Genomic DNA, 17,188 nt, shown 5'->3' on the forward strand with positions numbered 1-17,188 from the left:
TTTTGAGCTGGGTGGTGGTGGGAGTCAGGTTTCAAGTAGGAATCTGTGTGGGTGGGTTTCCTGTAGACAGAATGCCCCAGTGAGCCATCAGGTCTCCTCTCTGTTCTGTTTGAGAGCTGAATAAAGGTGTCAGTTTTTTGTGCCAGTTAAAAGGGTAAAACCTATTACTATATCTTGTTACTGGCAAAGGAGGTCTCAATGTAAATGCTCACCCCGAGCCCTCAATACTCTGATAGTGCGCTGTTTTTGAGTTGTACGCCTTTTGGCGTCTTCTGGTCCAATACCAGTGCAGACTAGGTTCTAAGAAAAGCCGTCTCGGGTGTGGACCAATCAAATTCAAGGACAGTGCATATTATTATCAGAGTTGTCTCTTTTGTTTGCATTTTGACTGCTTGTGTTGTGGTTATTGCAAACATGATGCCTTGAATAAAGGTGTCAGTTTTTGTGCCAGTTAAAAGGGTAAAACCTATTACTATATCTTGTTACTGGAAAAGGAGGTCTCATAATGTAAATGCTCACCCCGAGCCCTCAATACTCTGATAGTGCGCTGTTTTTGAGTTGTACGCCTTTTGGCGTCTTCTGGTCCAACACCAGTGGAGACTAGGCTCTAAGAAAAGTCGTCTCGGGTGTGGACCAATCAAATTCAAGGACAGTGCATATTATTATCAGAGTTGTCTCTTTTGTTTGCATCTTGACTGCTTGTGTTGTGGTTATTGCAAACATGATGCCTTGAATAAAGGTGTCAGTTTTTGTGCCAGTTAAAAGGGTAAAACCTATTACTATATCCTGAAGACTTGTCCGTAAAGCAAAATTCTGAATATCGAACGCTGTTCCCCATCGACTGACATTATATATTTGGAAGATGCGTTTTTACGCAAAGAAATTAGGCTTAAAGATATAGTCACACTTCAGAATGTAGCAAACATTTTTTCAGCACGTTGAAAGTAAAATCAAATATTATAAAATACGAGTAACAACTCAACGTAAATAGCGGAAAAACAATACTATACAGGACTTACACCCAAGGTCTCTTTTTGCGATTCTGCTATCACTTCCACTTCCTGGCCTCCATAAACGACATCTTAACTCACTTGAACTGAAGATCATTGAAACAATTGTGAAATCGTGCACAGTACGCCGTGCTCCCCAACCCGAGCTTGGGCAGCACGGCGAGCTCAGGTAATCAGCACAGGATGAAAAGCGTGCCACACAAAGCACGTGGAGCAGCGTATGTATGTATGTCTGCTGAACTTCTTTCGCTTTCGTACATAGCCAATCGTGCGAATCGGAGGTGCGAGGAAAGACAACAAACTAAACACAAAAATCCGTTTTAAAGAAATGAGTTTTCAATCTCGATTTGAAATTGCATGACTCCAGTGGCTTCCTCAATATTGGAACAGCTTTCCAGACGGCCGCTGAAGCATGAAATGCACGCTCAAACAACACTGTCCATTGTTCAATCTCCGCCACCCCTCCAAACAAACACAATTTAGAGATAAAAAGTTTCGTAAATGCAAATTTAACGCAACGTATATGGAATTTGTCCCATAAATGATACATTACATTATAGTAAAATTCCGTATATTTAGATGCTGTATGAGAGATGACTGTATTTCCAAGTTCTACTTTAATCTCCATATATATAAAAGGGAAATTTGTGATTATGTGTCTGTTCAAAATGTTTAGCATACTTCCCGACATGCAACAAACTTGAAATTTGCCATGTGGGTACTTTCCAGACTGTACACCATGCAAAAATAATTAAAAAAATACTTTTGTATTTTTGGGGGGTAGCTCAATAATGGATATATTTTTTGCACGGCAAGTGAGCTGTGACGTCACATCTGTCATGTGACCCGCGCACGTGGAAGCGTCACGTAGCGTGCCTGCTGATGTCACCCCCCCAACCCTCCAATGGGTAAAGTGAAATACAAATGTGTTGCAGGTCTAAGGCGTTCTTCACGCAGCATTGCTTTATTATTTCAGTCGTTTACTGCCGCACGCACCCTGAAAGTTGTGTGTCTGCAGCAAGCGCGCGTGTGTGGGGGGGCGGTAGTGTAGTGGTTAGCGTGCTGTCTGTGTGTCTGTGTGTGTGTGGGGAGCGGTAGTGTAGTGGTTAGCACGCTGTCTGTGTGGAGCGGTAGTGTAGTGGTTAGCACGCTGTGTGTGGGGGGAGCGGTAGTGTAGTGGTTAGCACGCTGTCTGTGAGTGTGTGTGTGTGGGGGGAGCGGTAGTGTAGTGGTTAGCGTGCTGTCTGTGTGTGTGTCTGTGTGGGGGGAGCGGTAGTGTAGTGGTTAGCGTGCTGTCTGTGTATTTGTGTCTGTGTGTGTGTGTGGGGGGAGCGGTAGTGTAGTGGTTAGCGCTACGCTGCGCTACGAACCCGGCGACCCGAGTTTCATTCCCGCTCACGGCCACCAACGGTGACGATTATTTGAACCGGTCCTGGGCCTCCCCTAGGCCGACTCAGCCTCAAACGAGTAACTGGTGTGGTGTGTAAACATCGCCACTGGGGAGACAAAGGCGGCCGGGCGTGGTGAATCCAAGTCCCGGTTGAAGCCGGGTAGTAAAACTCGTTCGTTTATAAAACATGATTTATTGCCATGCTGTTGCAGATACATCATTTTCTAAATTAGTTAATTGAAAACAACTAGCCATTGTATTAAACTTTGGTGAAACGTGTTCTTTTAGTCTGCACTCAAAATCTGTGTACGCAGTATTTTTTTTCCTTAAGATATATTCTGTAATCCTGCTCAGCTCTCTCTGGAAAATCACAACCCATCTGCGGAGTTAAGTTGGATAGTCATGACTCTCTTGCATCATGCAGCATTTCTGCCATTTTCCAGAAGTCTCGTCGATCAAGGCAGACGCCTATTAACAAAGGACAAAAACATCGTTATTTTGTTCCCACATCCTTATTTTCAATAAAGCAGCAGATACTATGGACTCACAGGGAGTGTTTTGAACTGCACTTTACATTCATAGATCATCAATGACTTCCTCCACGATTTCATCACCATCCTGCATTTTATTATCACAGCCAACTTTAAAATCTATTTCTTCTTTGTTTAATAATGTATTTCTGCCACGACCACATTTTACCGTGTCATGCTCTTGGTGGGGATTCTCCGAGTATGTCATTTGCATCTTCATTAGTGCTGCAATGAATGCCACTTTGATGTTTAAGGCAAACACATTCACAGACTTTACCATCACGACTTTCAAGCTCACTTTTCTGGTCGTGCATCTCCATATTGTTCACCGATTTTCCCACAATGTCCTTATGGGGCTCTTTAAGGACTGTACTCAGTTCCGGGTTAAGTACAACGTTGGGATCTCTGATACCCAGTGCGGCACAGAACACAGTTGTCTGAGGATTCACAGCGTGCTTGGGATCCTGTGCTCTGGGTTTGTGAGGACCATAGTCTGGAACGGTCTTCACGAAATTCTGTGGCACACGAAGATCTCGACCAAGGGAACCGAGGGCAGTGGCGATGGCTTCCTTTGTCAAAGTATAATTACGTCTGTTGGAGAAAACCAATTAAATTAATAGGATTAGCAGACAGTGAAAATCACATGGTAATATAAACCACTTAAGATAAGAACAATGAAGTGTTTGGCAGTGTACTAAAGTGGCAATAAGTTACGGTGACATTAATGAAGAGACACCTCAGATGATGCTCTGTCTTGAGTGAAGGAGCATGTATCTCAGGAGACACGCTGGTGAAGTGGTCCATGGTCTTCAGTATTGCGAGCCACTCGGAATCATACTCCAGCTGCAGAGGAACCTCTGGGTCGTGTAACATCTCGACAACCTGATTTGCAGACAACAATCCGAGAGAACTTTCTCATGAAAAGCGATTGGCTTGTGACTTTATATTTTTTTGTTTGCAAAGTTGTGAATGCCTCATGCATGGCGTGTATTTTGGTTACAGCATGCTCTGCCAACCTGCAGGAAATCTCTCTGAGGTAGGCACTTGTCCAAGGCCAGGAATTTTGTAACTTTGGGTTCGGCATCACCAAACCTCTGCTACACAAGCACAGGCATAAGAGGGGCATTTGAGCAGTAGAATAATTCAACAGGTGGCAACAGCAATTTTAAGTTGGGAAGCTTGCACATTGAGTCCCAGTAGTCGGGTAGGTTCATTGGGTCTCTACTGCATAGCTTATTTCATGTCAGGCATTGATCACTTCCTCACGTTGTGCTGCACAAGTGCAGCGAACTTGACATGCAGGTGTGCTGAGAACCAGAAGGTGGGTCGCAGGTGGTGGAGCAGCTGGGCACCGGCTGGGCTGCCTAGGGAGTTTGCCTCCACCTCATTGCGCAGGAAGCGCTTGCGCTGCAGTAGCTCCTCGCGCTGCCCGTAGTTATAGATCCCACGGGGCCAGTCGTGAGAGAGAAACACGTCCAATGGCTGCTGAATCTAGAAGGCCGAGATTAACCGGCCATGGGTTATTTTATTAAATGTATGTAATTTATTAAATTCATTTATATTCTTTAAAACAGGGGTCTCCAAATCCCCGGGCCGCGGACCGGTACCGGTCCGTGGCCCGTTAGAAACCGGGCCGCACAGCAGGAGGTGAGTGGTGAGTCCGCGCGTGGCCCGCCCATCATTATTTTATTATTTACCACTTCCGTCCGCGCCTCTTTCCCGCACTGCGCACTTGTCTCAGTCAGTGTTGGTAAACCCACAAACTAACCCCTAGTAGCCAAAATGAGTAAAAAACAAACGTCGCTGGAGAGTTTCTTTGAAAAGGGGGAAAGACCCAATGATGACCCAAACCCCCCCCCCACCCCCCCCCGGTCCGTGAAAAAAATTGTCTTCCACGAAACCGGTCCCTGGTGCCAAAAAGGTTGGGGACCGCTGCTTTAAAACATGCCTATTTACGAATCACATATTTATTACAATTATTTTTTTTACTCCAACAAAAGGTTCAATCGAGTAAATATTACAGCTGACCATATACCTCAGGGGTCGGGAACCTTTTTGACTAAGAGAGCCATGAAAGCAAAAAATTTGGAAATTTATTTCAGTGAGAGCCATATAATATATTTTAAAAGTGAATTCAACTAAATGTCAGTATAATAAGCCTCTGAATTTATTCTTTTAAATAATGTTGTTATAACACTCACCATTAATGCGACTTCTGGTGCTGCATGGATTTGCTGATGTCTTTGTAGTCGGGTTGGTACTTTGTAGTCGGGTTGGTACTTGGTGAGGTTAAGCTTCATGCAAGCGTTGAGGATTTCATCCGTTAAACGTGATCGTAGGTTGGACTTGATGTTTTTAAGATGTGAGAATGACTGCTCACATGCATACGTAGATCCAAACATGGTCAATACAGCAATACTCACACGCTGCAGTGTGTGGTATGTGACAGGAAGCGCGTTCCAAGTTTTGAGAATCAGCTGGTCTTCGGGTTGGAGTTTTTTCATTTCTGTCCACATGTGCTTGCTCGCCAACTCCGCTTTCTGTCGTGTGATTCTTTCCAAATCTTCATTCAGTGACTTGAACTTATTCACCCACATGTCTGAGGCCTTCAGGTCAGCCACTTCTGCTTCAAAATCTCTGACGGAGACACCAGGGATGTAATTCAGGTCGGCTGTGTTCAGTGAACACTCGTTTGGATGGGTGATGAACTTAAAAAGACGAGTGTGCTCACGAAATTCTCCAAAGCGTGCTTTGAAGGACTGTAGGAGACTGGATGTGCAGCCAGCTAGCTGGTGGAGATCAAGGTTTTGAATGGGCTCACTTGCTGTGCATGCATCTTTAAATTGGCTCAGTTTTTCAAAATGTAGTAAACGACCTGTTTCAAGATCCGTGATGAAAAGCTCCAGCTTGCTTTCAAAAGCAAATACAGCTTGTTGAAGGGATAACACTGTATTTCCAATGCCTTGCATTTTCACGTTGAGCTGGTTCAGATGTTCAGTCAGATCTACGAGATAGTAAAACTTGAGGAGCCACTCGGTGTCGGCTAGCTCAGGATGCCCGACGCCTTTCATTTCAAGGAAAGTCCGGATTTCGTTCAGGCAAGCCGCAAAACGGCTAAGCACCTTCCCTCTTGACAACCAACGCACATTGCTGTGCAAAAGCAGACCAGGATAGTTATTTACAACTTCATCCAGCAGTGTTTTAAACTGGCGATCATTTAAGGCTCGGGCAACAATAAAGTTGATCACACGAATGACCAGCGACATCACTTCGCCAAACTGCCTGTCACACATCTGAGCACAAAGTGCCTCCTGGTGTATAATGCAATGGAAACTTAGGATGGGTCTATTTTCATGTTCACGGAGAAGCGCCACAAATCCTTTGTTTTTCCCCACCATACACGGAGCACCATCAGTACACACTGAGAGAAGTTTATCCATAGGTAGACTTTTTTCTTGAGCAAACTCCATGAAAGACTTGAATAAATCCTCACCTCTTGTGGACCCTTTTAATGGCAGAACAGCAAGACTTTCTTCGCGCGGTGTGTCACCAACAGCATATCTTGCAATCACGCTGAACTGCGACAAATGGCTCACGTCTGTTGACTCATCCAAAGCCAGAGAAAAGAACGGCGCTGCATTTATGTCCTTCACTTGCGTTTCCTCCACTTTGTTTGCCATCACGATGGTACGATCATGAACAGTTCTTGCCGACAGAGGCATGTCTTGTATCCGTTTGATTATCTTGTCTTTGTTCGGAAGATCATCAAAAAGTTCATTGGCTACATCCAGCATGAACGTTTTAGCATACTCGCCATCTGTGAATGGTTTTCCGTTCCTCACTATTGCTAAAGAACCAGCAAAGCTAGCCGAATTATAGTCACCTTGCCGGGTCCATACGCGGAGTTGCTGCTGGCTAGCTTGCATCCTGCTCAGAAGCTCTTGGCACACTTTCTTTCTGCTGTCTCCCGCAGGGTATTTTGATGCAAAGGTAGCATGGCGCGTGTCGAAGTGCCGCTTTACATTCGACCGTTTCAACGATGTAATTTTGTCATTGCAAATTAGACACACCGCAGAACCCGCTCTCTCCACAAAGGCGAATTCTTCGGTCCATTCGTCCTGGAATGTACGATACTCGTCGTCTTTTTTTCTTTTCGCCATCTTCTTCGTCGAAGGGTTAGCTTTGAGCTAATGACCGAGCAGACGCAGTCTCAGACTGATTCAAAAGGGGGCGTTTACCTGTTTTACCCAGCAACGGCAAACGTAGGCCAGTATCATCCAATTAAAATAATGGACAATTGCTCCTGCAGCCCTGAACAGGACATGCGCAGTGAAAAATCGATGGATGGATTAAAACAAGTGAGAATATTTTGTTTTATCTGCGAGCCATATGCAATCATCAAAAGAGCCACATCTGGCTCGCGAGCCATAGGTTCCCGACCCCTGATATACCTGGTGCTTAAACTCACAGTGGCTCAGTTCAGATGCTTATAGCTTTCTTAGTTTTCTTGGTTGAGATAAGTTGCTAAACTACTGCAAGGAATTATAAACAAACTTCAAGCTTGCCCCTCTGCTAAAAAATGTAGACGAGAATGTGTTTTCCTCACCTGCTTCAGTTTGATAACATCACAACTTCTCACATGGTAGACACTTCTGACTGTATCATTGTTGTATGGCGGGAACTCATAATGACCTGGGTTAGGGTTAGAGTTATTCAACAATCAGCGTATGGGACTATCTAGAACAGCTCATTATTAGTATTATTTTAAACCCAATTATTGAATGTGATAACAGATTACAGCAATAATTACCTTTGCAATAGTTGTGGACATTGTAAATTCCTGAGAGTCCCCCTATCCTCAGGCTGCCATACTTAACAATTCCAGCATATCCTGGAGAAAAAAAACACACCACAGTAGCTTGAACTCATACCACTGGACACACTATAACTTATTCAATAACAGAGTTAAAATGCCTTCCATATAACACTGATACGCTTCCCAATATGCATACACAAATGTAAACATCTCGAGACAAAACGGAAGTGGTTTCTTACCCAGGTAGTAAATGTTTGGTGCCACCCAACCACCATATGGAATTTCTTGTAAATGGTTAGAGGCCTCATGGTTACCACCAATGAAGATGGTCAACACCGGGGCCTTTTGTGCACCAGAATAGTACCTAGGGAAGAAGAGGGCACATCTCACAGTACGTGCTGAAGTAATCTAGGAGCCCCAGAAAAAGAAAAAAAAACACACACGCTTATTATGGCCAGAAAATACAAAAACAAATGATGCAGATGGGTCTGCAACCTCCGGGCCCCCGTGCCATCTTCTGACAGTTACTTGTGAAAGCTGTGCATGTGACGGTACTTGGCTGGCACGGCCATGCACCGCAGGTCGGTCTCGTCGCGTGCCGCTTGGAAGTCTCCACAGCAGAGCAGGAGGTCGACGTGCACGTCCTCCACGCGCTCCATGTGCTCCAGCGTGGCGAACACCTTGTCGAGCTGCCCGTGGCAGCAGCCTGCCACCGCCACCTTCATGGCTCTCTGGTGCACACAAGCACACCAACAAAAGCGAGGATAATGATACCGCAGAATTAATCCGTAATCGACGTACGAACGCAATTCGTTCCTGAGACCCGTTCGTAAGTCGGAACACAAAATGTACTGTACTTGCCCATGCGGTGTGTTGTGAGATGTGATAGGGTTCAACAACAAAAAAAGGGAGCCATTGTTATTGTAGATTTGCATGTAACGCTTATAAAATATACTATACGGTAAATAAAACATAACATAAAGTAAGAAATATAGAAAAAAGGATCAGTTTTCCTTTACACAGGAAAGTTAACCATTGAATCCATAATAGAGGTTTTTGGGTTAGATCGCGTAAATATATAAATGTGTCGTTGAAATCCGCCACCACCCGACACAGCCAACTAGTAAGGGTTGTCACGTAAACAGAACATGCCGATTCGTCACTAGTACAGCACACCGGTGTGTTGGAGAGCCAAGCCACAACATTTACAATCTGAGTACGACGTTTCACCAGTAATTACAACTAGCTTCAGCAGGCGACTGCCAGATTTGTGGAGAAGTCTTACTGCTTCGTTCTTGACATAGAGGTGTAGATGTGTTGACCACCCTACGCCTCTATATAAGGAACGAAACACTTCTCCAAATTACTGGCGAAACGTCGTACTCAGATTGTAAATGTTGTGGCTTGGCTCTCCAACACACCGGCGTGCTGTACTAGTGACGAATTGGCCAGGTTCTGTTTACGTGACAACCCTTACTAGTTGGCTGTGTCGGGTGGTGGCGGGTTTTAACGACACATTTATATATTTACGCGACCTAACCCAAAAACGTCTACTATGGATGATATCGGTCGCGAAAGCCTACGTGTTAAATTAACCACTGAATATTCAGACTCGTTTTTCAAGAGGGCCCCGTCTGACAAATTTGGCGAATCGAGTACCGTGCTGTACTATTTCATCCGATATACTTAGCGCCGCCGTCTCGAGCCCTGGCACATATTTCAGTCGTTTACAGATGTCAATGCGTGCAGAGTATTCGCGTCAGATGTTTTTCTTCCGATGTGCCGTGCACATCGTGTACGCGTTTAACAATTGTCTGCGGGCATGACACGTGAACCCATTAATCGGTCTGCCGCAAGGGGCTCTTGCATGAAGCATCCAGCCTGCTGCTGCTTGCTGCTGCAAGACGCATTCCGTCCGCACTGCTGGGATGCCACACGGCCACTCACTGCGGCAGCGTTTGACATCACTGCGGAATGATTCTCTCCCCTTTGACCAAACCCCTAAACTCCCATCCGTTGTAAATCTCGAACGGTACCCCCCCCCCCAACCCTTCTTTAACTCGACGCAAATCCCTCGGGCGTGCGAGAGCCCCCCCGCTAAGCCACGGTTAATTTCGCAACGCACGGCATTTCTGGAATAGCAATTTAGGGGACCGCTTGTTATCGTGAACACCACGAATGGAAGAAGCGCGCGTACAGCATTCATGCCGCACACACACACACACGGGGTGTGGAGTTGTAAGTGCAATGGTGAAGCGCGCTGCGGCGCTATCAAACCCTGCCAGCCGAAGTCGAATCCCCTGGCCGACAACAGTGTTCTTACACTATTTCAATTAGGGTTCCATTCTATGATTGATCCTAGGCTTCTCTTCGCCAGTGCTCGCTGACCGAGTGATCAAAGCACGGCCCTGTCCGCCCGATGACGCTCGTCGAAAATTACCGGCGAAACGTCGTTCTCGAATTGTTATTTTGTTATTTTCTTTGAACCCATCTACGCGACTTTACCGAAAGACCCGAGAATACGCATTGTACGCGTTGTGGGTTTTGCTCTCCAACACACCGGTGCGCTGAACTAGTAACGAATTGGGCACGTTTTATTTACGTGACAACCCTTACTAATTGGCTGCGTCGGGCGGTGGCGATATTTAACGACACGTTTAACCCAAAAACCTCTTATGGCTGACGAAGTATGGTTAACCCACCCCCCTACGCCCGACAAGGCATGGAGAGGCCATCATCCAGCAGTGGATTAACCCGAACCGTAGGGAGGAATTAACATCGGCACGCGCGTTGGCTATTGCATCGCCGAGTATAATAACCCCTCGGCCAAAGCAGCGCATTTCAGCCGGCATCGTTCAGAGCCAAAGAGCCTCCGTCGCATAACAGCGCACTGCCCCTACTTGCCAGCTTTACAGCAGCAGTGTGAGCGGTGAGACGACAAAACATCACCGCCACCACCTAGGGCGCAACTCGCGAGCTTATAGGGCACGAATGCAGATGGAGAACAGAGGATTTGCGGTTACCTCCGAGTCGGCGAGCTGAAATGCGAGAGACTCTGGGGCGAGGGGGGCCACCCCCAACCCAGCAAACGGGAATGCCGTGGGAGCCCAATCACTCAGCCACTCAGCAGCAACTCGCACAAAACCTTCCAGTTCTCCCACTCCACCGATGCACACGTGTGGCCACGACTGCAAAGCGTGACCGCGGGCAATTGTTAATATTGTTACATCAGCAGTTTAACGTTAATTGTGCAGCGCCACGTCTCGCAAATGTAGACTGATTTTCTTTGCAACTGGTTAGGCCCAATGCACTGTAAGTGGACTCTCTGCAGTAAAAAAAAGGCAATTGTAAAAAAAAATGTTATTCAATTCGGCTGTGCTGTGTTATGGACTGAGAGCAAAGGTGCGGAATGTGCAGTTTCACACCAGAGGGCAGCACTAACCCAAGCGGTCATTCTCAGTGCCTCAGCAGAGAGTTGATATAGTTTTGCTATTCCTCCTTTCAAGGAGCGCAGACAACAGTGGTCTGTATGGTCCAGAGTGTGGGTTGCATGCCCATAGTCGCACTGCAGCTTGCATTTCATTTTCCAGTTATGAACATCGGCTTGTTGATGTTCTCATGCGGTTCATGGTTACATATACGTGTCTTCGAGGAATGTGGAAGCCATGAGTTGCGATGTGTGGGTCTCGAATGAGAAAGTCTGCGTTATTCCACTCTGTTCTCTAGCGTTGAATAATGCGGGCGTTAGGCTCCGTTCTCACTTGATGTGCAGCTTGGAATTTCGATGTTTTCCCTGACGTGGCAGGTCATAAGCCCAGCGGTGGCTTTTCACCATTGCTCCTGATGAATGGTGTAATAAACACGAGGTGAGCTGCTTGCTGGGCTTGTCAGTCGCTCAACCAGCAGGTGGCTGCACTCGCGTGCAAAGTGAAATGTGCTGCTCTGCTCTGGCATCACAGGCATTCGTAATTCCTATTCGCCTTGGGACGCTTAGGCGGTAATTATTACCACGAGGGGCATTACTCGCCAAGAAGTGTTGTAGCGGTGATTGTAAGGGCCACTCACCTCGCATTCAATCGCCCCGTTATTGTTGGGTATGCCGTTTTGAGTTGCATGCGTATGGTTTCAAAAGCGTGCTTTGCTTTATGGGAACGCTGGTTGACATGAATGGGGACCTCTGTTGAGAGCATATTTATTATGTCGATGAGACCATATTGATTAATGTGTGTTTTCTGTTGTTTAACTCTTACCACGTTACGAGGCATGGTTGATCCACTCCCGGATAAAGGTCTCTTCAAGTCACCACGACATCCACAACTCTGCAATGCAACATCTTTATAATTCCGGACATTTTTCAATGCATATAATGACACCAATGAGTGTAAAATCAGCGTGAATTATCCCAATAGTAATTCACTACATCTACCCAAGCGGCAATGGCCATACACTGAGAATACATTAGCACACATAAGGCATTGAATTGCCCGGGCGTCCATGAGGAGGCAGCAATACTTGACGTGACGCAGCATGGAAGTCCATGCCCCCTGCCACCATGCATCTAACACAGCAGATCAGAAAGCAATAGCATAATCCCATCCCTGTAATGTATCACTCTGCTGTTTCCCATCTCTGTCTCTCTATTTCCTGGGCGTCGATGCGGAAAGGCTGCTGTGCTTGAGAGGAAAGCGCTAATGGCGAGGGAGGCCCAGGACAGGATGTTGCCGTAACAGATCATGGTGTTGGTGACGCAGCTTGGCAGCCCACAGTGGCACCCACGGAGACCATACTCGGCTTTGAAGTTCACCCATCATGATTGTTGATCCCCACCGCCAGCGAGTGACAAAATTGTTTCCGACAGATCCTAGACCTTTTATAAAAAACCAACCCACCTTTGAAAAATAAAATAAATTGATTTTTGGCTGTTAGAGGACAGGTTCTTTTATTTTAAGGTCAGCCGTTCTTGGGCCGGATAAGTGAAGTTTTAAATACAGTGCAGCAATTATTTAGAACATTATTCAGCCAGGTGAAAGTACATTGAGGTGCACATCGCTTGTGTAACAGAGGCCGTGGAAGGTGGCGTTTTCAAAGAATTTCGGGGACACAAAAAGCCAATAATAGTCAAATAGAAATAGTCTGAAAAGGCAAAGAAAATGCGTATATAAATACTTACAATGCAATCAAGGGTAAAGTTTCGTGCCAATATATGAGTCAAAATATTGTTATATTTGAATCTCTGTATTATTGGAGTTTCATGCAAATATTCCAAGATGGAATGTGCATTCGTGCATCGCAGTGTAGTCTCTCTCTCATCTGAACGAGGAGAGCCTGGCAGTCCACCGCGGCCGCCCCCAGCACAATGGCCATTATTCACTCTGCAGCGCATGCCATCAGATATTGTACATCCAGCAGATGGGGACATCATCTGAAATTAATTGCTAATCAAGTTACAACATTCAAGCGCCCTTTGCTTTTTTTTCCATTGCCACCTGCAAAACATCATGCAATTATTTATCTTTACACATGCCTTTTTGGACTTTGTTGAATATTCCATCACATTTAGAAGGTACACCATATAATATACTGAATTTATTCTGCAGGCATGCATCTGTCTTTGTATAATTATAAATATATGGGTGAAGTTGGCAAGCAGTGATTAGCACACTGTGCTATGAAGCTGCACACCCAAGTTTGGTTACAAAACAGTGCATGCGTTAATAATGAATGAACACACTGTCCATTTAAAATTGACTAATTATTGCACAAAAATACGTGTAGTTTATTGAGCTAATGCTTTACACGTGACATACAGAAAGTGAAATGGCAAAACTCATTAATGACCGTTCTTTCAGAGTGTGTAAAAACTACGCAATTAGGCACTTTCAAGGAGTGTTCGTTGTCAACGGAGCGATCACTACGTAAAATGTGCAGCCCTGTAATTGCTTGCTCACACCACTGCAGGTGGAAGGGCCTACACGAGAGGGCACACTAGAAAGCCCCTCTCGACCATATTTAGCTTCCCCTTCCATACTGGCCAGACATCTTGGATAAGGTCAAAATACCCACGCACGCAACCTGCCAATCGACTGTGGTGTACACATTTATACTGTTGTCTTGGTATAGGCAGGGGAGATTTAAGAAACATAACCATTTTATTCATACTTCCCGTGTCGGTGACCAGTGCTGGAATGAAAACCCCACATTTATCATTAGCATGCCTCACTCGGCACAGCTGCACAACATGCGGTGGTGCTAGTTATGGAGGTGTCGATGAGTGGGGACACCTGGAGATTTGCGCGTGTTTTTCCTCCGTGAAATCAGCTTTGTCGTAAACGAGCAGCAAATGACGCCCCAGGCACAATGGGCGAAAAAACGAGTCATCGCGAGAGGGGCAAAACCAGTCGCTTCTACTCGCAATGATGAAAGTAATTCCAAAAATAGTTTCTTTTAAATTATTATTATGCAGCAGCGGTTTTTTTTTAACCAATTTTAAATCACCTATGCTGACTTCATCTACATACAGTAATTTCAATCATATATTGTTGTGAATTCCAGTTATGTCCTACCCAAAGATATATTCATTTGTTTAGCGAACTTGTTGTACATGATGCGTGCGTTGTTAAATGTGTGTAGAGGAGTATTGTGAGGAACCAATGAGGGGGCGAGCAGAAGGAAGTGCAAGCGGGTTGAGAGTTATGAGGGGCCAAAGATGACGTAACGTCATGGTTTACTTAAGGAGCTTTCGGAAAGCACTTTCAGGAAAGTGGGCGGGGCTGAGCTGAGGGGAGGAGCCGTCCAAAGGGTTCTTAAGGGGGACCCCGTGACGTAGGCGTGGTCGTCGTTGGGGGCCAGGGTAAGGACCGGCTGGAGTAAGGGTCTCTCTCCTCGTCCTGGGGCGGTGTTGGCTGATCCCCTGCCCCGGGCAGACGAGTGGGAGAGCCAAGGGGATAGCCGGGGTAGGACCCAAATAGTTATTCAGTGTCCGTGTGAAGGACCGAGATAGAGTGCACCTACACTGGTGTGAGTGTAGGATGCCGAGTGAGAGTGTGCGTTAATTAAACGTATCCCTCTTCTCCGCATGGTTGTACTGCACAACATGTGGTGTCTGAAGTGGTCTACAACCTTCGCCATCGTCATGTCGAAGTCGGCTGCGAAGCGCAAGAACCTACCCGTAGTGCAGTCGGATGACGAGGATAACTTAGAAGTGGTCCCCACGATGTCCCCGGAGTCCGGGGCCCCGGAGATGCGCCCCGCGGAGCTGCAGCAGCCGGTGCAGGAGGAGGAGGCTGCTGGTCCCGACCGGCCGCCATCGTCGGAGAACTGGCGGACCGTCACCAGCCAACTCGGCCAGCTGCTGGGGTCCGCTGCGGGCCTGGTCACACGGATGTCCACGGCGGGGGTCCAACCGCACGTAGCCGTAGCCGAGTCGGAGCGGCCGCTTCCCACCATTTCTTCTAACGCGACGCAGAAGTCGGGCGCCATTTTTTGTCCCGACGCGACGCAGCAAACGGGCGCCATCTTCTCTCCAAATGTGAAGCAGAAATCGGCTGCCATTATTTCTGCCGTCCAGCCGCCGACGATCGCAAGATTTGGAGCGCTCGCGCCGGAATACAGCACGAATATTTGGTAATTTCGCCGGCTACCTCCAGTTCCCATTCACCGCGGCTGGGGGAGATTGGACAGCTTTTCAACGCTATTTTAAGGCGGCTTATGCTTCGGTTGGATGGCCAAAGGAAGAGGCGCTCAAGGCCCTACCGACGGCATTGGACGATGACTCCTTGGCCGCTTTCAACTCCATCCCAGCTGCGGATTGGGCGACGCTTCCTCAGGCGTGCGCTCAGATGGCCGCGATCTTTGATCCGCCATCTAGCGCACGCCGGAGAATCTTGTTGCAACGGCAGGGAGAGGCCGAGACGCCTCTCGCCTTTTGCAGCATGTTGTTAGCGCTCGGGCAGTCGGCCTATCCCAACATGGACGTAGCGGCGCTCGGCTCCCTGGCGCTGGAGCGACTTCTTTCACTTGCGCGGGAGCTGGGCGTCGTCCTCTCCATCGCAGAGGAGGCCGACCTGTCCTCTCTCAAGGTGGCTCAGGGCATTCAGGCCCACAACCAGGTCACTGGCGCAGGCCGAGGTGGGGCTGCAGCAACAACTTCGGAGCCTTCGGCAGGACCCCGTTGTCCTCCACCTCCACATCGTCCTCTTCCGCAAGGCCACAGGCAAGTCGCAACGCATCATCCACTCGGCCGCTCCCCACTCCTCACCCATCTAGTGGGGATCAGGTACCCGATTACCTGGCCACCACTAACCTTGTTAAAACTCACGATGGGAGTTCGCGGTCGGTCGCCGGGTGGCCAAAGGGCATACACCAAGGGGATGCACTCGCACATCGGGTTGTAGCAGCCGTGGCAGGTTCCTTCACGGTCATCGGTTACATTCAAGGAGTTGAAGTGCGTATTTTGGTGGACACGGGCGACGCTGGATTTACTTTCAGGATTCTGGCAGTTGCCATTGGATGAGGACTCTAAACCTAAAACTGTGTTCCGCACATCCCAGGGGTTGTTTCATTTAAATCGGCTTCCTATGGGCCTCCACTCTGCCCTGGCCACCTTTCAATGCCTCATGGAGATGGCCTTGGCGGGACTTCAGTGGGACTCATGTCTAGTATATTTAGACAACGTTATTGTTTTCAGCCACACGTTCGACGAGCATTTGCAACACCTGGAATCAGTCTTCGTCAAAGTGCGTCCTGCTAACCTCAAATTTAAACCACAAAATTGCCACTTGCTGCAGTCTTCTGTTAAGTGTTTGGGCCATGTGGTCAGCGCGTCAGGAGTTGCTACGGACCCTGATAACACTGTTTGTGTCCGTGCGTGGCCAACCCCCACATCTGTCGCTGAAGTTCGCAGTTTTGTGGGCTTTGCCTCATACTACCGTCAGTTTGTATGGGATTTTGCGACTTTTGCAAAGCCACTCCACACGCTGTCTGTTAAGGGCCAAAAATTACAATGGGGCAAAGCAGAGGAGGAGTAATTCGCCGCGCTTCGGGATTCCCTGGCTGACGCATGTCCCCTGGGTTATCCCGACTTCTCGTTGCCTTTTGTTCTAGATACGGATGCCAGCAATATGGGCATAGGGGCTGTGCTTTCCTAGGTGGTCAACGGCACCAAAAGGGTTGTGGCATAAGGCAGCCGCGTGTTATCCTCCGCGGAGCAGCATTACTGTGTAACTTGTAGAGAGCTGCTTGCCATTGTCTATTTCGTTCAGATGTTTAGGCCCTACTTGTATGACAGGCGGTTTATCGTCTGGACGGATCATGCCGCCTTACAATACTCCTTGTGTATAGATCAACCTTCCGGTCAGCTGTCTCGCTGGCTTGAAGTGTTGCAGAAGTACGTGTTAGATGTTATTTACAGAAAGGGGGCACAGCATGGAAACATGGACGCCTT

At 47.3% G+C, this 17,188-nt stretch overlaps 1 protein-coding gene across 2 annotated transcripts; it reads right to left on the reverse strand.

The window, feature by feature from the left end:
- Nucleotides 1-2,573: 2,573 nt before the first annotated feature.
- Nucleotides 2,574-11,138, reverse strand: LOC116946297 (lariat debranching enzyme-like). 2 transcript variants are annotated; one of them, XR_004403503.2, is made up of 9 exons: nucleotides 10,770-11,138; nucleotides 8,275-8,477; nucleotides 7,986-8,110; nucleotides 7,741-7,821; nucleotides 7,537-7,622; nucleotides 4,246-4,421; nucleotides 3,947-4,027; nucleotides 3,667-3,812; nucleotides 2,574-3,521 (listed from the first exon to the last, which is right to left on the reverse strand). XR_004403503.2 is itself a non-coding variant. In XM_032961349.2 (9 exons), the coding sequence occupies exons 2-9, from the start codon at nucleotides 8,469-8,471 to the stop codon at nucleotides 3,104-3,106; spliced, it is 1,359 nt and encodes a 452-aa protein (XP_032817240.2). In that variant the 5' UTR covers nucleotides 8,472-8,477; nucleotides 10,770-11,131; the 3' UTR covers nucleotides 2,574-3,103. The 2 variants fall into 2 exon arrangements, 1 of the variants encoding a protein (XP_032817240.2); XM_032961349.2 differs by having other exon boundaries at nucleotides 4,197-4,421; nucleotides 10,770-11,131.
- Nucleotides 11,139-17,188: the final 6,050 nt, after the last annotated feature.

The sequence above is a fragment of the Petromyzon marinus genome, chromosome 2 (assembly GCF_048934315.1).
Source record: "Petromyzon marinus isolate PM22_M1 ecotype Great Lakes invasive population chromosome 2, UKy_Petmar_22M1.pri1.0, whole genome shotgun sequence".
In the NCBI taxonomy this organism is placed as follows: Eukaryota; Metazoa; Chordata; class Hyperoartia; order Petromyzontiformes; family Petromyzontidae; genus Petromyzon; species Petromyzon marinus.